This window comes from Callospermophilus lateralis, chromosome 6 (assembly GCF_048772815.1).
Source record: "Callospermophilus lateralis isolate mCalLat2 chromosome 6, mCalLat2.hap1, whole genome shotgun sequence".
NCBI lineage: Eukaryota > Metazoa > Chordata > Mammalia > Rodentia > Sciuridae > Callospermophilus > Callospermophilus lateralis.
Window position 1 is genome coordinate 108,778,241 of NC_135310.1, and position 23,806 is coordinate 108,802,046.

The window sequence follows — 23,806 nt, forward strand, 5'->3', positions numbered from 1 at the left end:
GAAACATTTTGTGCCTTCACACAAATTAGCAAGATTGCTTTTTCTTGGAGTCCCTGCCTAATTTGATCTGAATCAGCATGTCTTTTTTCATAGACACTGATACAGTTATGGAATAAATTATCTTCAACATTTGCAAGTAAGGAGGATTAAATTTGCATCATAAATATTCCTGAAAACTTGATATGTTGTCCAAGTTGGTTATAATAACACCTGCAGTACTCTAGATTTCATTTGAAATAAAATATCACCAAGATGTTTCAAGAACATCACTGGAGAAACAATCTAATTATCTGACATGAATATCAGATCATTCTTATTAATTCATTCATTCATTTCATTAACAAATATTGAAGATTCAAAGATGAATAAGAATAAGGTGAATAAAGCATGGTTTCTGCTTTTCATGGAAACTATACTCTATAAGAGGAAACAAATGCTAATGACTGAACTACAATAGGATACAGTAAGATTTTTGGATAAGGACATCAGTTGAGGGATGTGTAAAGTGACAAAGAAACACAGAGAAGGGTAGAAAGGATGTATTCTTTATGGAAGACATTACTGTCTATCATCTGTTCATGTATTTACTTAACACTAAGTTAAGGCCCAACAAAGCAATTACTCTAAAGGAGAGATGGCTCTTTAGTAATCACAGTTTAGTGCAGTAGAAGCTTTGGCTGAGAGGAAACCGAGAGGAAGTGGATGATCAGGGAATCCTTCTAGAGGAGACTGAACCTAACACAGAAAAAGACTCACAGCAGAGAGCATCCTGTTCTGGGAATTCAGGTAATACAGTGTGACAAGAGCATGGATATCAAGTGGCAGCTCTGTGGGAAAGAAGGTTGCAGAGATAGGTAAGCGGGTGGATCATCAAGAACTGGCTGTGTTCTTCTATGGTGTTTAGCTGGAAATTGGAAACATTGAAAGTGTGTGTGTATGTGTGTGTGTGTGTGTGTGTGTGTGTAAGTGTGTGTTAAATGAGGAAACAGTGATGATTTGTGTTTTAGAAACTTTATTCCAATGATAGAGTGAAGGAAATAGAGTAAAAGGAAATGAAAGAGACCAATAGGAAGCTAAACTGATTCAACAATCCAGGAAATAAATGATGAGGAGCCATGCTGAGGGAGCAATGGAAGAACTGGAGATGAGAGGTTAAGGGGAGGGCCTATGGAATTGTTTAGGAGATCAACAAAAGGACATGTCTACTTAGATGTGGAAGGTGATGGAGAGGACAGGGTTATAGTGACTTCCAGTTTCTAGGCCCAGTGGACTAAGTGTACCCAGTAAGGGCTGTTAATCCCAAAAGGGCTTTTATACTCATGAAATACAAGTAAAAGTAACAGGTTCCATTCATACTTTTCTTGTTTTTTTTTAAATTTGTTTTTGTGTCTTATTGACAGTAAACTAATGTAGTAGTATATGTACATAACTAAAATAAGTGAACAGCAACATATTGTAGGGTATGCTTAAATACTTTCTACCAGGGTTGTGTAATCCAAAACCTTGGAGACTCTTGAAATAAGAGCGTATTTGGAGTTTCTCGAGACCTTGAGGTGCTTGTAGGATGTTTGAGCAGTAATTTCTAAATGCAGGCAGGACTTTCCAATAGAGCTTTCTGTCCCCCAAATCACAGGAATGCTCTAAATATATCCAACATGGTAGCCTGCAGCCAGACAGGGCTATTAAGCACTTAAAATATGGCCAGGGCAACTGAGAAACTGAATATTTCATTCTGTTTAATTTAATGTATTTAAATTTAAATAGCATCATGTAACTAATGGCTACAATATTTAAAAGCACAGAAAACTTAGGGGAGAGACCTGGGGCTTTCATTTATTGAGTGCTTCTACTGGCAAAGCGTTTTTATATACACCTAAAATAACTTCATCACACTAGTTGCCCTAATGAGTATGTGGTGTTAAAAAAATAGTAAGTTCTTAGTTTACCCTTTTGTTAGTGAAAGATAAAAAGCACATTTACTCTCATATATATATATATATATATATATATATATATATATATATATATATATATACTTTCTCTAAACTCTGATAATAGGTATTTATGTGTCTTTTACAACCAAATAACAATTTTATATTTTTCTTTCAGATGGTTTGCTCTGTTAGAGATTCAAATATGTATTATTTTAATACTTTATAAATATGACTGTACTCTTCTGGACCCATTACCAAAACAGGTAAATGTATTTAGAATCTTGACTATAATAACAACTTTCAGATTTAATATAAGCTCTGATCCTTGGTTTTAAATTCTAGAGATGAACCGACGATTCCCTCACTTTGGCCTGATCTAAACATAAGTGGAACCAGACTGAGAACACACTGGGTCCTTTTAATTCAAGATCTAATCAATGCCAGGACCTAATAGCATTTCTACTACTTCCAATGTTAGGGGCTCCTCAATGTATTTACCAACTTTTACTCTTTTCCCTAGGTTAAGTAAACATGGCCTTAAATTTGACCCCTTTTCCCTAGAAAGGAATGTTTTCTTTGGTACAAAAGTGAACCATCTATTTTGGATACAAGTCATAGCCCTTGGTCCATGTGGAAAGCAATAGCTTGGAAAAAAGTCAGCTCCCAGTAAAACTAAAGAGCAGAAATAAAAAGGTTGTGACTTTATACCTACCTCTGACCATTGAGTGTTCCAGTCATTTAACTCCTCTGTGCACCTGTTCTTCTAGACCTGTGGTTCCCAAATTGGCAGGAGCTTCAGAATCACTTAAAGGGCTTACAAAATAGACTGCTGCCCCATCTCTTGAGCTCCTTCTCAGTAGTTCTGGGGACCGGGTCTCTATTATTTGCATTTCTGATAGGTTCCAGGTGCTATTTCTGCCCCTGGTCTGAGTACCACACTTTGAAGATTCCTTCATAAGGAATAAAGGCAAGTTCGACTTAATTCCAAATGTTTGGAAGTCATTTTAAAAACTCTGGATAAAAGGTGCTGTCTAATCAATGCCAGGACCTAATAGTGTTTCTACTACTTCCAATGTTAGGGGCTTAAACAGAAATTAAGCAGCACAAGTTCATGGCTAGCCATATAACATTTTGTGCTTTCATTTACTCTTCATATAATAAGGCTAATATACCAAGGATAACTAAAACTCTTGATATTTCAGTAGAAATTATGTGGTTGTATAAGTGACATAAAATATATTTCAAGCATGCACATTTCAGCATTTCCTTAGACATCTTTTGCACTTGTATTTTAAGTTCAAGTAACTACTAGTGATGAAGAGCTCTCAAAATTTACACTGAAAGGCAGCTCTAAACCACCTCTCACAAAGTCCTCAGCTGCCTGCTGTATTGTTCAAACTGAAGATCAGAGCCAGGTTAGATTTCACAATTTTTTTCCCAGGACTGACAATATCCAGTTATTTTTTTCTGCCAGCAAGAGGAAATAGGAATGCTTCACTGAGATGACATTTGTCAAAAACAGAGAGATCAATAATTTGTATCATCTAGTTAGGCAAAATTTTCTCCTAGTACTTTCTTTCTACATAAGAATTCCATTAGCTACACTTTCCTAGACAAGTTTTTGTACATTTTATTTATATTCTGATGACACTAAGAACATTATTAAACAAATGTTATCTCAGTTTGAAATAAGTACAAGTTGAGGTGGATTTTTATAATCTCAAAGAGCAATTCATTTCACAATCTTTATTCTAGGAAGAGAAAGATCAATAATTGGAATTGCTTTAATAAATTGTAAAACCAGGTGATCAACAAATGCAGGATATGACCTTCAAACTGCCAAGCTCTTAGAAGGAGGAAGTGAGCTATCAGGAGTATCTGAACACTCTGTGGTCAGGTGCAGGGAGGTCGGTGGACTTGGAAACCTGCTTCCCCACAGGAGTCTACCTGCCCTAGTAGCAAAAATCAAACTGTAGATTCCCCAGTTTTAATTTTTTAAACATCTCAGTGTTTTATGTGTTGAGGTTCTAGGGATACAATCAAGGGCTTCATAGGGTTCTAAGCAAATGCTCTACCCCTGAGGTACATCTCCAGCCCCCCCAGTGTTTTATTTTATCTCAGAGGGTTGTGAGAGATTATTTTAGTTTCACTTCCCTCCCAATATGAACCAAACAATGAGGAAACACTATGAAATAGAATCCGTGATTGGCAGCAGGTTCCTGATCCTGGAAGTGGGGGCTGTTCCATTTTGAACATTTTGCTACTGTAGTGGATTTTTACTGGTTTGACTGTTTTTGTTCCATTTTATCTTTTGGGGGGTCACAGATTCTAAAAATATTTTCACAACACTTATGGAACCCCTTCTAGTAAAGTACATATTTCTTTATACAAAATTGTGGGTACAATTTCAGTGAGCCTGTGGAACCCTGCTCCTCATTCTGTCAACTCTCCTGAGAATCGCCTTGCTAAGGAGCTCATTCTGTGCCCTACCTCCTCTTTTCCAGCTCCTCATTATCACTCCCTAAACTCTCAAAGTCTATAGAACAGGTTGCTTTTCATTTTTAATCCCCTAAGTACCAAAAATCTTTTTTGTATTCTTAATATGCTTACCTCCGTTCACCCCCACACATATTCATACTTTGTTCAGGACTCGGGGCGGGGGGGGAGTCACAATATTTGGAACCCACAAGGGTCTTTTTGGAACATCATGGTTGTAAGTAGACTGTAATCATGGTTTATACCAACTCTGGAAGCTTTTTAAATACCTTTAACACACATAGAGCTGTCAGCCAACAATTGTAAATGAGGTGGTATAGCTTTTGAGCCAGAAACGTAGAAGGAGCCTTATTGATATCCTCTTTAGCCAGGGAAATTGAAGGGACAATATCAAGCAGGCCCATGGACTTGGGTGTGTGAATTTGAAGAGATTGTTATCAGAATAAGGTATTTTCTTTTTCTGCTTCTTCAATGAAGGCTAAAGTTGATGCTTGAGGCGAAACTCCCCGATGCAAACAGTTCCTAACTTTCACAACTGAAGTTCAGTACTTTTTAGAGAAAATTGCAATTGAATAAACTTTAAGTCACTAGCTTATGCCTCTTTTCTATTTCTTCTGTATTTTTGTTTTTAGAGTTATCTCCATTTGGTGGGTGTCCCCCAGCCAGACGATCAATGCCGAATAGAATACAAAGAAAGAATATGACATCTGCGGGGGCTCAAGAGGTCTAGAGCCTTCTGGAAGAGAGATGCCCCCCACTCCTAGCAGTATCCCTAACACTAACCTGGCAGCACCTCCACCTGAGCTCAGCTGAAACATCCTGCTTCACTTTGTTTGGGGGATTTATTTCAAGAAAATATCCAATGGTACATGTTTGATATCTTCAAAACTAGGAATCTGACATCATTTCCTGTGAATATATGATCTATAGCAAGTTTTTTTTGCTTTAAATTTTTATTAGTGTATTATAGTTATTTACAATATTAGGGTTAATTTTGACATAGTCATACAAACATGGAATATTATTTGCTCCAGTTCAGTCCCCAGTACTCTTTCCCTGCCACCCTCTCTCCCTTTCCTCTACTCTACTGGTGTTTCTTCTATTTAGTCTCAGTTTATTTTAAATCAGTGCCTTATAGATATTCATAAAGCTGAAATGCACTGTGGTTTATTCATATATGTACTTGGGATAGTTAGGCCAGTTTCATTCCACTGTTCCTCCCTTTTCCCATCATTTCCCGCTTTCCTCATGAAAATAGAAGAAAGGTCAGTGGAAAATGTTGAAATAATTAGAAAAAACATTTTGAAGAGTTGGAATTTAGTTTTTTATGCAACTGTATTCTAACTTCAAATAGAAACAAAGTCATTCAAATGGAAATCTTAGCGCATAAAATTCACTTTGAAGGCAGCACACAAATTTCTATTTTGAAAAAACTAAAAATCTTAGATACTAAACAATTTAATGATTTCTAAAATTTTTCTACTTTTTATATGCTTCTTAGCTAGAAATTGGAATTCTTAGGATCTCTTAATATAATTCTTTATTATAAATGGATCTAATGCTAAAAGCATGAAGTGATAGTTTTCTAAGAGCAGTGAGGAGGGGGATCATGTCTTATACTCAACTTTGTACTCTGCTATGCCTAGGACAGCATCTTCTCTACAGGAAATATTTAATAAATGCATTTTGATTGATGTATTGATTTGTGTTTTAATAAAGGTGGAAGCACTCACTTTACTCAAGGTGTTTACAATTATAGTTCACAGAGATGACATTTTTGCTATGAGTGGAAATACAAATATAATGGTATGTCAAGGCCAGAAATGTAGAAGGAGATTTATTCATGGTATCCTCTTCAGCCAGAGAAAATGAAGGGTATACAGAGCATTTTCATTCAACTGCATTTGAATCTATTACTCAGTAGTTTCAAGTGTGAAATATTTGCCATGAAATCCAGAAAAGAAGCCCTATCATGTTCAGGGGAAACATAATAACAGAGTAAAAAGTGATGTCATGATGTATCCTCCATTATTCAAAGAAAATGCTGTTTGCCTCCTTTATTTCACAGTAAGCTTTGAAGTGCACATTGTCCTCTAGGTCTATTTGCTTGCCTGTGCAAGAATCATCTCAGGGGGTTGATAATTATTTCTTAGTCATTTATTTCCTACCAATAAACACATGATTCCCCAGGAGAAAATTAAGTACTTTGAGGGCATTAACTCTCCCAGACTAATGTCATGATTTTGAAGCCTAGCTACCAACTCACAGCTTTGCTTAGCAGTCTCAGGGTCTGGAGCTGGAAGGGGCTGAAGAAAGCAGGTTAGAGTCCTCAGCAGCTCTGAGAGTTGCAGACCGCAACCTAGCAAGTTCTACTAAGTATGACAACTGTTCTGAGGGAAGGTGTGTCCTCTCCACAGCAAGGCCCACAAAGAAACGCTATATTTGCAGAAATATCTACTTCAGCTAATTGGTTCAGTGCTAGTGTTTATCTGCATATTCTTGCTGGGTAAGGAAGAATGTTAGCTGACCCATCTACACATTTTAAAACAGAATGCTGACACAAAGGTCAACATCTGTTGACCTTTGGAATCATGAAGAGTTAAGACCACTGCACTTGGAGGTCTCATATGTCTTTTAATCCCCTAGGCTGAGGTTTTATGTGACATATTCATAATTTCTGACTTGGGGTTTTAGATAATATCTTATATATACATGTATTCATAATATATAGTAATAATTTATTATTTATATATTTTGTATATGCATCATATATAATAATTTATTATGTAGAATATTGCTTTATTAATACATCCTCATGTGTTAACTGGGATTTTCTGAAATCAGAGCCTGAGACAAAGATTTGTGTGCAGAATTTATTTGGGAGGTGTTCCCAGGCAGCAGAAGTGAGTGATCCCAGTCAAAGAGTTGTGTAATTAAGGTATATTGTAGCATATATAATACCTCCTAGCTTTGTCCACCTGAAGTAAATAAGTAGGAGGGGCTCTTGACTGGCTCCTGTTCCCCACTGATTAATGATTGACTACTCCTGGGGATGTTAATCCTGCAATGCATCTATGTATGTGTGTGGAAGGCAGGTGGTAGGTGGGTGAGATCCTATAGTGGGACTCTGCTTTTTTTTCTTCTTCATTTTTGCATTGAGCATCTCACCTTTTTAGCTTTCAAATTGGGGGTTAACTTGCCCTGTGACAGAGCACATGATCATTGAAAGTTGCGACAGAACTGTACTGGTCCAGGATTGCACTGGACCTGATAATTAAGTACATTAGATCCACTCGGAGGCCACAGGTGCCTGACAGGGTTGGACAGAAAGCAGCAGTAAATGGCAATTACTACAAAAGGTATGAACTCTGGCTTTAGGAAATTTGCAGGGACTTGATCTATCCTCTTGCTTTATTTTCTTGTGCACTTAAGTTAAAGAACACTGTTTAAAAACTGACAAATGAATAATCAATGAAAACTGTAAGATCCTGTCTGGGTGTGCATTACATGTATGTGATTTGTCATCAAAATACATGAAAAGGCTCTGACTTACAGAAAACAAAACATAACTTAAAGATTTGAATCAAGTCATTAATTACAATACATACATTTTTAAATGTAAGTTTACTAAGTAAGTTTATCTCTTGGATATAAAAGGCCACGAAACCACGGGTCTAGAAGCAGAAATGAGCAATAAGAGCGGATTCCTTGATTATCAGCCATGAGAGTGAAAAGAGAGAAAAAGGGAAACATGTTTGACATTTTGATCTTTGCTTTTCAGCTTCTTTGCCTCTGTGATATTTTTGATACCTGCTTGATTTGTCAATGACCTGACACTGTGGGTCAGCTGCTGGGCCCTTCTGAGGCCTTGCATGTGTCTTGCTTTGATCTTGACTTTGGTTTGAGCCTCTCGGGTCTGGGGAGATGGCCATGGTAAAACTTAGGTACGTGTATGTTTCTGTGGCACCTTACCTTCCAGCCACAGGGTGGGTCCAGGCCCAGCAGGGTCCCCTCTGTCTTCTCTGGCCCAGATCGGCTTCCTTGCCTTGCTGGACAGAGTCAGATCCTACAGATGAGCCCATACTCTGTCCTGGGCTCAGAATCTAGAGTGTGAACTAAGGACCCAGCTAGTCTTGCTCTTTGTAGCTATCCTGGGTACCATGTGGATGCTAGGGACCCAGGACAACTGGGGTGGAGGTATTGATGAAGGACCTGTGGCTGGGCCTCTCAGAAACCTTGGTTAGGCCAAGGGTGCCTGGTGCAGTTTTAGCTTGGTGTTGCTATTTCAAAAGAAAACAAAATTTAAAGTTGGCTATCTTTATTTTTAATAAGCAATTCAAACATAATTATTAAAAAATGAATAAATTAGGTAAATATAAACAGCATAAATGTTTTAAATTAACTCTTCATGTTTCAAAAAAAATTATTTTTTGAAACTTGAAACCTTAAGATGAAATTAAGTAAGAGGCAACTCACTAGATGTCTGGGTCATTTCTGAATAAGTTAAAATACTAAAAATGTTAATTACTAAGCATAAGGTTATGTATTTTAGCATCTTGTTTTTATATGGCTTAGAGTAGCTAGATATTTTTGGGGTCTGTTAATTTAAAAACATGTTTCTTAAAATTATAAAAAATGCTGAACAGTTCAAAATTTCTTACTATTTATGTTTTCACTAGAAATTAAGGTTTCTAAGAATTAAAATTCTAATTAGTTTATAGTAATTAAAGTTAGAGATAATAAGGGAAACAAGGAAACTAAGATGTCTTTGGTGAGGAAAGGTATAAGGAAAGCATGAGAGTGTGTTTGTTTTGTCTAATTGGAGGTGATTCTAGAATGAAGGAAGGAAGGATCTCCAGTGGTTGTAATACATAACTTGACAGATTGATCCCTATGATTGATCCAAGTCAAATTATCTGTGATGACTTAGTAAACAAACCCAGCGGGCCATAATTAGGCCTGGTGAACAAATGAGAGAATTGAAGTTTAGAGAGACCAAGGGACTTACCAAGGTCACACTGCTTGTGGCAGAAGCAAGGACTCTGAGGACAGACCCAAGAACTCTGGCTGTGAACTTGCCCTCACGCTATTAAACTGCATTCTTCTTAAACGGGAATACATTACCTACAAGAGACAGCAACTTGACCCTGCGGTGGTCATAATTTACACTGTGGTTCTGTCCTCACTCTTGCAGGAGAAGTGATCAATCTGTTGAGTAGCCTATATTACAGAAGGGAGAGGGCAAGGAGCCCTGCAGTCTGCCCCATTTCCTCCCCCAGTTTTATTCCCTAGAACCTTCCCCCACCATCTTGTGGGAACTGTGCTACAGACTGTGGGAGGGGCCCTTCACCACCTTGGGAAAATGAATCTTCTGAGTGTGGGCATACATGTGTCAATATATGAACAAATGTTATATGTTCAGATGATATGTGATAGCAATGTGTTGATACATTGTTAATTGACAGCAATTAGATATGTGTGTGTGTGTGTGTGTGTATTTTTTTTAGTAATATTCTACCTTGTTCCTTCACAAGAATACCACAGTCATGTCCTCCAACAGGCCATGGGGTATGGAATCTTATGAATGTTCTCTTTTGGTGGAGACAGGAACTAGCTAAGTACAGAATAGCCTTAGTTGAAACTTTGTCTTCAGGTAACCTTGCTTTTAGTTATTTTGTAATTCTGGAAAGAATTATAAAGAAGAGACCTAGAAGGGGGATGTGCTTTCTGCTTCACAAAGCATATGAACTCTCCTCTGATTTTGATGTTGCTGTTGTTGGAGATAAACATGCACAGAACCATAGAACATGGTCAGAGAACCAGCCTAACATCCTTTACTGCTTAAGAAGTTAAAATCTGAACAGAGAAACGTTGTGTTTGGAGCTCTAGTGGGATATTCAGTGACTGGTAAAGACAAAACCCTACATGAGGCTGTGTAAATGAATGATTCTTGCAGGATAGAAAACCATGGAACACATGAGCAACGTTCCAATTTCTACTGGCAGCAAAACTTTTCATTCTACAACACATTAATTTACAGATCCCCTAATGAAAGCAAACTGGTAACATCCATCCAGTGGTCCTCATGTTCCTCATTTAAGTAACTGTACATTATTGTTTGCAGAAGCCATTTCACACCTGCAAGGTCCTGGGTGTGGGAAAAGCACATTTTGAAAACACTGAACCTCTGAATGTCAGCCACTTTCCCACATTTCCCAGGACCTTGACAGCTATGCCGGGCTATGTGACTGGTTTGGGCAAGTGGGTTGTAAGTAGAGGTGGAGGGTATCAATTTCAGGTGGGAATGTGTAAGCAAATGGCCTCACCCCTACTTCCCTGATGCTGTGATGGGGACTTTGCAGCAACAAGAAGGCAGAATCTTCCTCAGCTGGGGTCCCTGAAAGTCAGTGAGGAGGAAAAAGTCCCCTTCCACCACCCACACTGGGCACAGCATAAGTGAGGGGCAGTGACGTTGGCTACCACAGCATTAACCAGCCTGCCTGAATAGTACTGCAACTCAAATTCTGATTCCTATTCTTTATGCCTTTGGTCCTCTTTAGTCTGATTCATTTAGAAGAGCAAAGTTTCAGCCTGCTGAATTCCAGATCAAGGGTGTCAATGTGATTGTACTAAATGTTTTATGGACGTGCTATGCAATGATGTTTCTTAAAGTCATAACACTAAAGTGGAAATTATATGTTGGTTGTTGGACTTCATTTGCTGAACAATTGATTGGTTTATTAAATAGAAAAGAATTCCCACCCAAAATAGTTTCTGAATCACACAGATTGCTAGCCCATGTAGCAGACACTCATCAACACCTTTAGTGTGCGCCTAATGAGGCACTGTGCTTATTATATTCAACAGGGAAAAGAACACAGGGGTTCAAAATAGGAACTTTAATATCCAATCATCTGGCTGGGCACAGTGGTGCAATCCTGCAATCCCAGCAACTTGGGAAGCTGAGGTAGGAGGATCCAAAATTCGAGGCCAGCCTGGGCAACTTAGTGTGATCCTGTCTCAAATAATGAATGAAAAATGCTGGGGTATGGCTCAGTGGTAGAGACCTCAGTGCCAAAGGAAGGAAACATCCAGTCATTTGCTCTTAGAATCCAATTCTATCACTTTCTCAGTGTGAGAGCTTTCACAAGTTGCTCAACTCCCTAAGCCTGGAACTGTGTGGCACTAACAAGACCTTCTTATTTGCCTCAACTTGAGCTAGTACTCTACAGAAAATCTAGCACATAGTAAGTATAAAACAAATGTCAAATATTGTTGATGAATGACTTTACCTACTCTATCTTCAAGTGGAAATTTGTTACTGTTTAATAAAAGTTTTGTTGGCATTAGGTCATTAATCACTGTCTTAAGCAAAAGAACAGGCAGAATTCTTAGCTCTATCACAACATGCTGCAGGACTGCAGTGCTCTTCCTGCACGACAAACAGGAATGTCATTTTAAATGTTTCTCTCTTCATCTAATCACCTCTTTGTGAAATAAGTTTGTCCAAAAACAAACAAAATGATTCATTCCTTCCCTTTCAACTTGCTAAGTGGCCACTGTGTGTTTTATTAATTTGATTCATAGATTGTGTGAAACAATTTCCATCATGTCTAATGCAATATTCCTTATCTATTCATTAATACATAAAACTATGTCAAAAAAAATAACAGGGCTTATTTTCCTCTACTATTGAAAGTAAAGAAAATAAACCAAAATAGTGAAAAATTCCACTTAATGCCTAGGCTTTCTGCTATTGGAAATAGGAGGTAGAAAGACAATTGTTGTATACAGGAAAATATCTGTTGTATTCTGGGAAGACTCAAGTTCAAGGTGGCCACATATCTCCATAAGTTAATGTACCAAGCAAATGCGGTCTCTGAGATTCAGTTTCTTTACATATTAAATATTATTTGACAATAAAAATCAATGAAGAAGGGCTCAGGGCAATCTCTGTATCTTCCTTTCAATTTTTCTATGAATCTAAAACTAGTCTAAAAAATAAAATTATACTGAAAAAAAAAGAAATGAAATACTGATTAAATCCTGCAACATGGATGAAACTTGAAAACATTATGCTAAGTGAAAGAAGCCAGACACAAGAAACCACATATCCCATGATTCCACTTATACAAAAGAAACAGAAAAGGGAAATTTTCAAAGAGAGAAAGTTGATTAGTGATTTCCTAGGGCTCTGGGGATGGGATGGTGGGTAACCACTATGCATTGGCTTTCTTTGGGGCAATGAAATGTTTTTTTATCTGTTATTTTGTTTGTTATTATTGTTGTGATACATTACCAAGATCAGTTTAGTTAACATTATCCCTCACCTCACATAGTTTCCTGAGGTTTTGGAATTTTACAGGGAAAGAATTGGTGAAGGTGAGAACAACAACCCTCTCAGCAAACAATGGTGATTGACAGGGACCAGGGATGTGGAGAAATGAGGAGATGGCTGTAAAAATTTTCAGGTATATGATGTATAATATCTGGAGAATCTAATGTACAACATAGAGACTATAGTTAATAATACTGCATCACTTACTTGAAAATTGTAATAAAATGTTTTAAATTGAGTTTGGTGATGTTTGCACAACTCTCGATATACTTAAAGCCATTGCATCTTACATTTTAAACAGATGCATTGTCTGGCATGTCAATTATATTTTAATAAAACTACTAAAAAAGGCTACTGTGGCTGGGTGTAGTGATACATGCAAGTCTGAGATCAGCATCAGCATCTTAGCAAGACCTTGAATACAATAAGAAGGATTGCGGGTGTATCTCAGTGATAGAGCACTCCAGGTTTAATCCACAGTCTCACACACACACACACACACACACACACACACACACACACACACAGTATTGTGAAGAATAAAAATGTGGTATTAAAACACGAGGCAGTTTTGCAAAAAGTAGCCAATTCCTGACTCTGAGATGCTGTTCTTTGGGGCCAGATGCAAATGTACCATGAGTAATTAATTCTGAGGACCCCTCTATCTTTCCAAGCATCACAATAAAATCAGGAATATTACCTGGAGCCAAGAAAGTGCCTCCCTTCACTACTGTTCACTCAGGTCTCCAGAACTCAGCCATCTCACCCCTCGCCAGTCTTTCTAGTCTAGAGAGATACTGTCTTTGCCACCCACTTCTCCAAGCTTTCCTGTGGTGTCCCTTAACCCCCATGTTCCTTGTTCTCTAAGAGATGGTCTTGATGTGGGTCTCATAAACCTATAGCCCACCTCAATCGTAAGGACAGAAATAGCTTAAACTTAAAATATTTCTGGGAAGTGGTAGGAGTAGTTACATTCGACTCTTCTAGTGTAGCAAAGGAAAGAACAAACAGAACTATTGAAGGGCTCTATCTGAAAGTTTGCCTATGTGGATGCTGCAATGCCATGAGCCAAAAATGATGGTGATGACTTAATACTGAACAGAGCTTTGTGTTTGGCTTCCTTTAATCACTTTTCATGCTTTTCCTTTCTTCTTTCAGGAACAAATGAGAACCACACTCAATAAGGGATTACTGACTCTGGTTCACTTGCAAGAAATGTAGCAAACTGCATCACAGAACAGGCCTCCTGAGATTGTTGACCAGACTTGATTGAATGACTTTAGGTAAGAAACCAGGATTCTTGCTTTATAGTTGCCTCTGCTCATGGAAATAAGCATTAGTGTGGAATTTTTCCATTTACTTCCCCATAAGAAGAAACAGAAGTGGAATATTCACTAAAGAAAAACAGCTCAGGGCAAAGTTTTTCCTCAACAACAGAGAGCAGTCTCGCTGGTGCTGAGAGCCCCGGATGAAGAAGGGAGGCCCCTTCCTGACTGAGCATGGGACTCAGGGAAAGGGGCACCGCACAGTCCCTGCTACACACTTGAGACACACATCTGCTCTGGCTCCCTCTGTAACTCCAGAAGGCCAGACCAGACAAGAGGAGCTCTAAGCCCTCCACGCGTCTCCCATCTTATGATGGCTACACACATGGTTGTGCAGTAAGCACTGCACGGGTAGGTAAGCATGGGAGGCAGAACTTGTGCAGTTATCAAGTCACAGCTGCTAAACTTTCTGCATCTTTTGCCAGGAATGGAATGAAGGGCAAGGCAACTCAGAACAGGGCCCAAACCCTGACTTTAGACTCTGACCTCCCCGTCCTAACTCTGGCTCACCTGTTTTCTAGCCTTGTTTCTACTTGACCTCTCAGCCGCATTTCTTAGCTAAAGATACCTAGCCCCTCACGCTATGTTGAGAGCAGATCACTTGGTAAACGGTGCTGCCTATGGAGTGCTAATAATGCACTTGGTACAACAGTGGTTAAAAACCTTTTGGGACCAACTTTGCACTCCTGCATGCTCCTTGTAAACTAAAGTCAGTATTCAACACAGACCTCAGCACAATTGGCCCCAGGAAACTCGTAGGTGCCATGTTTTGGAAAACTCAGCTGTGTGTTTTTGCAGGAGCTGGAAGCACTACCACTCTGCCTCTCGTGTCTGGGACATCCTGAATCTCTCTTGCCACTTTAGATGAATGTGCCTCTTATCTGAGATCCAGGTATTTCACATTTGCCACAGCCAGCTTGCTGTGAACATCTTTAGTTCTTTTCCAACTCAATTTTTAGAGATCTCTACTTCCTCCACTTTCACCTGTGGAGGAGCCCCAGTGAATTGCAAAACTGTCTTTTCCAGGAAAAAATGTTCTTTTAGGGGAGTTCAAGATCAAAATTAAACACAACAGAAATGATGGTTTAGCCCCAAGTTACACCTTCAACATTTTTTCCCCGTGCTGTGTTAATTTGTCATTTGCTCAAAGGGGAAATTAAGTGAACAATAAAATAAACACAAGACATTACCCCCATAAGTCAGGATCTGAAATACAAATAGATTCAAGTATAAAAAATCCATTCATGTGGACCTAAAACCACAATTCAATTTGTAGGACTCTACACATTGTTTACTTTTACTGAGCTCTTAGCAAAGGAGCTCAGTATCATTGTGTCATTGAAGGTGGTTTCATGGAAAGCCAGAGACAGTATCAGCCACAGTTTTACACACACAAAGGTGGGAGGGGATAGACAGAGAAACCCTGTCCTCCATCCTGTCCCTATTAGTGGAGGCTTTGGACTTATGTCCCTTCCAAGAATCCTAATACATACCTGATGCAACCTGGTTCCAACATCAACTCCATTTTTTAAAGAAGAAATGGAGGCACAGAGAGTTTGATGGCTTTGCTAAAGCCATACGGTAGTGGATGAAGAGTCAGGATTTCATTCACACATTTTGCCTCCAGTCTCCATGCTCTTTGAATCTGCTTCCTCTTCTGTAGCCACTGTCATCACTTTGTCTTCAAGGAAGAAGCCTCACAGATGTTTCAGATACTTTGTTGAAACCTGTCAGATTCTCACATCACTAAACACTAAGTAGGCAATTGTCTCTTCCAGAGATTCTTCAATTCAAACAGTTTCAAGATGTTCTCAGTATCATGGAGCAGCACTGTCCAGCAGAAGTGGGGTTAGTGCATTTTTAGTTTCCATGTTAAAAATTTGTTTCCCTACATGCTTTCTTACTTGGTATTCTCTGCCATTATTGGGAGGAGAAACATACCAGAGACAAGAGATTAGTAATGAAAAGCATTTGCTTTGTTTAGTTTGTTAGTCTTGTTATCCAGAATTTTTCAGTGATTTCCACTCTGAAAATAACTACTGAATTCCATGAACATGCCACTGTCCCACAGGAATGATCTTCAGAATTGATGAGAGAGAGATGGCAAGGGCAGTGTGTGCTACAGAATCTGATATCTTTCCAACAAAACAGCCACCACTAGGCCATAACAGGCATTTGTAGTGCTTGATGGTGTCATTTTGGGGGGAAATGTCCATTCAGCCTTCCACAGATGCTCCCAGGGACTTCATTTCTATGAAATGTTACTCTCTCTCTCTCTCTCTCACACACACACACCATGTGTTTCTGGGACTTTCTGAAAGATGGACACCCATCCTAATCATAGGTTATATGAATACAGTTAAAAATAGAAAATTACATAAAACAACAGATTATAAACATTGAAAATGTGTTGGATGCTGAAATAACTGCTGCTGTCAACATCCAAGAGTGGCTGAAGAATTGTGTCACCCGTCAGTTGTGGGTGTCACACCCATACCTTCAGGAACCAAGAGGAGGTGCTATCATCTGAGGAACATCCTGTTCCCTTTAAACAAGCTACTATATCTTTTCAAGCAGGGGAGGTGAAAGTACAAACTGCAGCCACCTTGCCTTGGGCCCTGTTATACAGCACCACTTTGTTCTGTCTTTGGTCTTCTTTTGCTGAGCAAGGAGCTTTTTCTAATTTTTTGAGGCCTCCAAAAATCTTTCTACAAGCTAAGTCAACTTAGCTTGGACACATGGCAGCTTTACATTTACCAAATTCCTGTGCCATTCAGTGTGGCCATGTAACTGGATTTTGACCAAAGGAATGTTGACAAAAATGATGTGCATAACTTCCAGACCTGGCTGATAGAAAACCTGTGCCCCACTCAGCCTCCTCCCCCTACCAGCCAGCAGGATTCAGGAATTCAGTGAATGGTTCTAGGGAATGGTGGGGCCCCAGGTGGAAAAGCTGGGATCCCTGAATGATTGTAGAAAAGGGTCACCTTCTCTCAGCACAGCCCACATTAATATAAAAAAATAATAAATAATGCACTTTACAATGTGAAGCCTCCAAAGTTCAGGAGTTGCAGTGCCAACAGATAACTTATCCTGTACATTTATACAAGAATTGCACAATATAATTTAAATGCTGTGCTGTTTTTTGGATCAGATTGAAATAAGCTTCAGCTTTCACTTTAAAATTATTTCTGTTACCATGCCATGAAGAAAATTAAACTGCTCTTTCTTAGTTTAGAGTGCAAGTACCATAAAATGAAAAACAACATTAATTTAGACCAGATTAGAAATTTGTTCTATTTGATTTACTGGAGCTCATCCATTAATAAATGGAATGTGTTGAAATATCTGTATATATTTTTCAATTTTTTTTATGTTCTATTTATATGAATCTTCAAGAGTTTTGTCTCAATAGCTTGCTTTGTGATCCTAAGCTCCTCCAGAAAATAAGTTTTATGTTTAATACAGCATGTTTGGCCATTGCTGAGCATAGATTTGGTGCAAATTAATAATAACACAAGCACTAGTTTCAAAAGCCAAAACCAGCATGGGGTTAGGGAAAGGGGCATTGGAGTTTCTGCCTTCTAGTTTGAAAAATCAAGATAGTTTCATATGTAAAACTCCACAAAAGGTCTCCTTCTCCCTTTCCTCCTCCTCCTCCTTCTCCTCCTTCTTTTTCCCCTTCATTTTGGCTTCTGCTCTAGAAGGAAGAGAGAGAAAATGCAAAATTGCAAGTAAGGACTCAGAGGTTGATTAACTTCTCTTTAATTCTTGAGCCAGAAAAAGAAGTTCATCTGCACAGTGGAAAATTCTGGTGGGTGTATGAAGATGGCAGATCTAGGAGGGAGGTGATTGAAAGCAAACCTGGCTGAAGAAAAGACCCAGGTTCAGCGGAAGATCACACCTACCAACTGATAAGCAATCAAAGTGCCGCTTAAAGAAAATCTCCATCCCACGCAGGCAGATGGAAAAGCTAGTGTGGCACTGAGTTACAGGAGGAGTATGGGGCTCACGGGGGGTGGGATCTAGGACAGGAAGTTGGGTGGTCTTTGGCATCTGGCTGTGGCTGGTGGAAGGTGCTGATGAAGCAGAGGCTGGACCATCCTTGGACACTAATCTGGCTCTCCCATTTTCCTTCAGATCAAGCTGCCACCTCTTTTCTCTTTCCCTTGCAACTTCCCTTGGTCATTTCCCCTTCATCTTTTCTCTCCTTCTGCCAGAGCATCTGTTCCCAATATAAGTGTTGGAGTAAATAGAAGCTTTTTTGTTTTTCAGGTTTTATGATTCTCCCATCTCATGGACAAAGCAAGTCACACAGACTGAGGCAGTGTCACTAAGGTGAGCATCAAAGTCCTTCTTTTAGAGAACAGCCATTATCTCACCATGAGCTCTTTCTAATTGGTCCTCTGTGGACATGATTGGACCTGTAGACTAGGGATAGGGCCAGCTTAGTCCAGAGGCAGAGACAAAGGAGTGTGATGTTGAAGCCAAACACAAGCCCTAGGAATATTTTGAGCTCATGGAGGGAAGTGGAATGAAAGCTTGTTTGCAAACCTTGGAAGAATACCAAAGTAAGTAAGCAGTAACTGATGAATTTATTTAATGAATGAGCTACAGGTTTGATCAAGTTAAAGAGAAAAATGTTATTGGTTCATAATATGCAAAGGGAACTTTGAACATTAGTCTTATGGATTTGGGTGGGAATGACAGTGGATTGTAACAATGAAAACACTGGGGAAAATATGTATTCAGCAAGTACGGAGACCTCCATACTACCCAGGCTCCAGCAAATGCCATGTGGCTGTGAGTTCAGGAGGCTCTGTCAATGCTTAAAAGGAGTCTTCTCCTTTGTTCTTGCAGCTGATTTTTGGTTTGGTTGTTGTTGCCCTTCCTCCTCCTCTTCCTCAGCCCTTCCTCCCCCTCTTCCTCTTCTTCATCCCCTACTTCCTTCTTTTCCTCTTCTTCCTTCTCTTCTGTCTTCTTCTTCTCATTCTTCCTCTACCTCGTCTTCCTCCTTTTCCTCCTCCCCCATTCACCCTCCCTCCTCCTTTCTTCATTCTTCCTCCTTCTGCTTCTTTCTCATTCTGTCTGTTCACCCCTCCCCCTCTTTCTCTTTTTCTTCCTCGTCCTTATCATTTTTATCCCTCTCCTCCTCTTTCTCCTTCTTCCTCCTCCTCGTTCCTTCTCTTCTTCCCTATTATTCACCATACCATCACTTTCTGAATCCTTAAAGTGTTTGGTCAATTCTCAACATTTTTTTTCTTTCAAATGTACTTCTTAAAACTAAAAATGGACAAACTTACACCAATTAGGATTGTATTTTGCTATGTGTGATGAAAACTTCAAAGTAATACTCATGCAAACATATAAGGACTCATTATTGCACTTTACAGAAGTCGGGTTTAGCAGTCTAAGACTGGTTCTACACTCCACAGAACCATCAACCCGACACATAGAAAAGTGAAGACTCCTGATAAGGCACACACCACGTTGTTGGTGGACAGAACTCATTCTGCTGGAAAATAAGGCAGATTTGTAACTTGAACAATGGGACCCCCAGTGATTTCTAAATTTAGCTTCTTTGGAATTTGCTGTTGTTCTTATCTTCTTCTTTTCTGATTTCCTTCAGCTCCTTTGTTAGCTTTATCTTCTCTTTGAAGTATCCTTGTAATAAAATTCACCACTTGAACTTATTCACTAGGAGGACAGTACAAGTCAGAAACACAGAAGTCATGCCTTTAGGGGGCACAGGCAGCTGCTCGTGGTCCCAAGGGAGTCTTTGGGAGGTATAAGATGCACTGCCCTCAGTTTGCAAAGGGGGCATAGATGCAAGAATCAGAATTTACAGAATTGAAAAATCAACAGAAGGGTCCCACTGACTTGAGTCAGTTTTTGGTGTTTCTGTCTTTTTCCTTGATTAATAACTGTAGGCTTATATTAATATCATAAGTAGACAGTGAGTGTCATAGAAAAGGATGTGAGCTTCAATATCAGATCTATTGGACTTGAATTTAGAACTACCTAGGAACTAGTTAGGGTTTTTAGGTAAGATATTCTATAATCCCAATTTCTACATGTGCTAAATGGAGTTAATAGTCTCCACTCTACAAAGTAATTGTCAGGATGAAATGGGATTATGTACACAAACTTTTTGGCCTTTCTACATTAAACAAAAACTGCAGACTTCCCCAAAACAAGTCATGATTTTATATAACAAATGCTCTGAGAGAAAATTTAAAGGGTTATATGGTAGAAATTGATTCAAGGAATGTGGAGGGGTCAAAAAGTGCTTTAGATTGCTTGTCAGGGAAATACTGAGAGTTAGAGAAGAGCCAGTTACAGAAAGATCTGGATCTGTTATTGCAAATTTCTTCAACAAGCACTCTACACACACACACACACACACACACACACACACTGGCAGTTGCATATATATAACTTAGTTTACATTTTGGAAATGTTTTCTTCAGTTATTATTTCATCATAAGATCCAGTTCCTATCCCAAATTCTACAGAACTTGAAAATCCTGAGACTGTAGGCTCCCCAAGGAACTAACTTTGAAATTCTTATATTGGACAGTGTTTTCTAAAGAATGCCTCAAAAGACATAAGATGGTCATAGATGTACTCCTAAAACAAATAGAAGAAAGGAAGAAAGGAAAAAACAAAGAAAAGAAATAAAAGAAAAAGAACAAAAAGGTGTGGTCCAATATACTTGGGAATCAGTCTATAATTGATAACTCACATTATATGTATGTGATGCTTTCTGAATTTACTAAAAATTTTATTTTATATTTATTTTTATCTCTCTATGTTTAATAGCATCAAAACACAGTTTGGAAAATATTGTCATAGTGTAAAAGATAAAGCTTTAGTATAAAGGAAAAAGAGAAAAAGTAATGGTCATAAGCATTGTAAATTCAAAATATGATATTTATACAAACTTAGCAAAAACATCAATAAGCTCTAGATATCTTATTTACATACATCACCACTTTCACTAAACACATTGAACTGATATGAGAATTGCTCATATTTTGTTTTTTAGCCACTGGGAGTTTTGTATATTGTCTGGTCTGACAGTGGGATATATTTGGGTTTCCTCTATTCTTTTCTTCATGAGTATGAATAACACTCAAGTAGGTCAACTTTCTTGTTGGGCTAGTGTAAGGCAAGAGGTAGAATATGGCAGAAATGTCATGAGCTTTGAATATGTGAACATACCACTTAGCTTTATCACTGCATCACCTACTAGAGGTGATTTAGGCTCCAAACTGCACATTTCTCATCTGCAATCAAGGACAGTCATCACATTCTGGATTTTAGAGGAGTCAAGCTTATGCAGGAATGGAGGAGACAGTCATTCTAGCACTTTCAAAAACATTTGCTTAGGGACGATATGCTTTTCCCTCTAAAGGTTTTTTCAATGCCCCTAGAGACTTGTGGAGAAAAACAGAATGATTACTGTTTGTTCCTACAATGATGACATGTAGTGCTGAATTATTGAATCAATTAGTGAAGAAGTAATCTTAGTGTCCTATTGTGTAAGTGTGAAATGAACTATTCCATCAACGCTGTGTAGTGTGTAGGATATACCACATTCTGAGCCAGACTTGTCTAGATACATTACTTTGTTATCTCATAACAGGAATCCATAGCCAATGAGAGAGTCTCCTAAGCTCCCAAACATGTCCGGAAGGTATAGAAAATCTTAACAAGTGATGATTGGATTCAACACATCAACTGTACAATGATAACTGTGGACTGTCTCCAACTGCTGCTTTCACCCCAGCATTATGGAGGAGAGTTGGCCTGCCTAGATCTTGGATGACTGTACTTTTTCCAGTGGACCACACACAACCAAATGCAACAACAATTTAACTTTGGTAATAACTGATTAAGTTAAGAACACCACTTTAGAAGATTGTTTAATAGAACATATTTTTAGTCTTTAAAGAATGTCCATGAAGCATTTTAAGTCCTCTTGAACAGAGCACTCCCATATTGCACACTGCTGTAAGTTCTCAGGAATTGCCTCGTGAGTCATTCTTAATGTTAACCCAAAGTTGAACTAATGGTATGTTCTTTTGGTTTGATTGTTTAGTTTTCATCTCAATGTTGCTTTTAGAGCTGTGGAATGTAAAAATGGAACCATACTACTGGCATGAAGAGAGGAAAGCAAGGCATCATGGGAATTGAGGTGCAGGGGCATTCCACTTCATAGCCTTCCTTCCTCTAGGATGCTTTGCCTCCTGATATGAAACAGGTATAAGTGTTTAATGCATTGTTTCATTAATTGTGTCAGTTTTTCATTGCTGTGACTAAAAGTCCTGACAAGAATAATTTAAAGAAACAGAAGTTCACTTTGGGTCATGGTTTCAGAGTTTCAGTCTTTGGTCAACCAACTCCATAGCTCTAGGCCCAAGATGAAGCAGAACAACATGGTGGAAGGGCATGGCAGAGGAAAATTGCTCAGGAAGCAAAGAGCTTAAGTGCAAGGAGCCAGGAATAATATAAACCCCAAGAGCATGCCTTGAGTGACCTACTTCCTATAACCACACCCTATCTGCCTATGGTTGCTGCTCATTAATCCACTCAAATGGATTAATCCAGCAATAAGGTTATAACTCTCAAATCTAATCATTTCATCTCTGGGTATTCCTGCATTGTCTTACATATGAGCTTTGGGGGAATGCCTCCTATTCAAACCTTAACAATTAGTATACAATAGGAGAAATAAATAATGATCTGAGTAGGAAGACTCTTGGATATAAGATTCTGTTGTTGATTCTGCCTCTTACCTACAAGTGGCAAGTCACTTTCTGAGTCTTACTTTGTTCTTTTGTAAAATGATGATTTCATAGTTTTTTTCTAAGGCATTTTCCAATTTTCTTATTCATTTTTGTATTAGTTTCTCAAGACAATACAATGATCTTGACCTATCATACATTTGATTCAAATGGGGTATGTATTCTTATTTTTCCACGTGTACAGATTGTAGGATCACATTGGTTATACGCCATGTTTCCAATTTTCTTATTCTTTGATAGACCAAAGTCAATTACTTACTTCCTTTCCTAATTTTTAAAGACATTCAGGCTTCTTACTATTATTGTACTTCTTCACAGTTTTGCTTTCTATTAAAAGTCTTGAACAAGAATCCCAACTTTTTCCAATCTCCCAGGGCTCCTATTGGAGGGTCAGGAGAGAGGTTAGTTGGTGTTTGTAATGATGGAGGCAAAGCCTCCCTTTTTTTCAATCACAAAATTCACAAGTTTGATCTTTATTTCTAAGTGTTGACCTTTTTCAGTACCTCCTGCAAGCACTGTTCTGGATTCCAGTTCCTGTCAAAAGGAAATTTGATCAGAAATTGGTGACTCAGTAATTTTGACATCAATCAAATAGTGTCTTTTACTGGCTCTTGTGACCTGGACAAGATGCCAGGCCTTACTAGAACAGTAAGAAAAGATGAAGATGAAAAGTTTGTCTTTATTATTGAGGTCTTAATAGTCTAGAGTGACAACGCTTGTGCAAAGAAGGAAATGATAACACAGACAAGAAGAGAACATGGGAGCTCAGTGTTAGGTATTAGAACTAAGGGCATGAAAATTTCTCTGAGGGAGTGATCACTGTGGCCAGAATATTTTGGATAATGTCTCATGGGAAAACTAAATGCTAAGCTTTATAGAGTGGAGAGGATTAAAATTGAAGTG

General features: G+C 38.6%; 1 protein-coding gene across 1 annotated transcript in view; it reads left to right on the forward strand.

The window, feature by feature from the left end:
• Cyp39a1 (cytochrome P450 family 39 subfamily A member 1) overlaps positions 1-6,086 on the forward strand; it is a 119,958-nt gene extending 113,872 nt beyond the window's left edge. Inside the window, exons 11-12 of the mRNA XM_076860121.2 lie at positions 2,110-2,197; positions 5,063-6,086. Coding sequence (XP_076716236.2) covers positions 2,110-2,197; positions 5,063-5,134 — 160 coding nt within the window. The 3' untranslated portion in view covers positions 5,135-6,086. The remainder of the gene's footprint in view (positions 1-2,109; positions 2,198-5,062) is intronic.
• Positions 6,087-23,806: the final 17,720 nt, after the last annotated feature.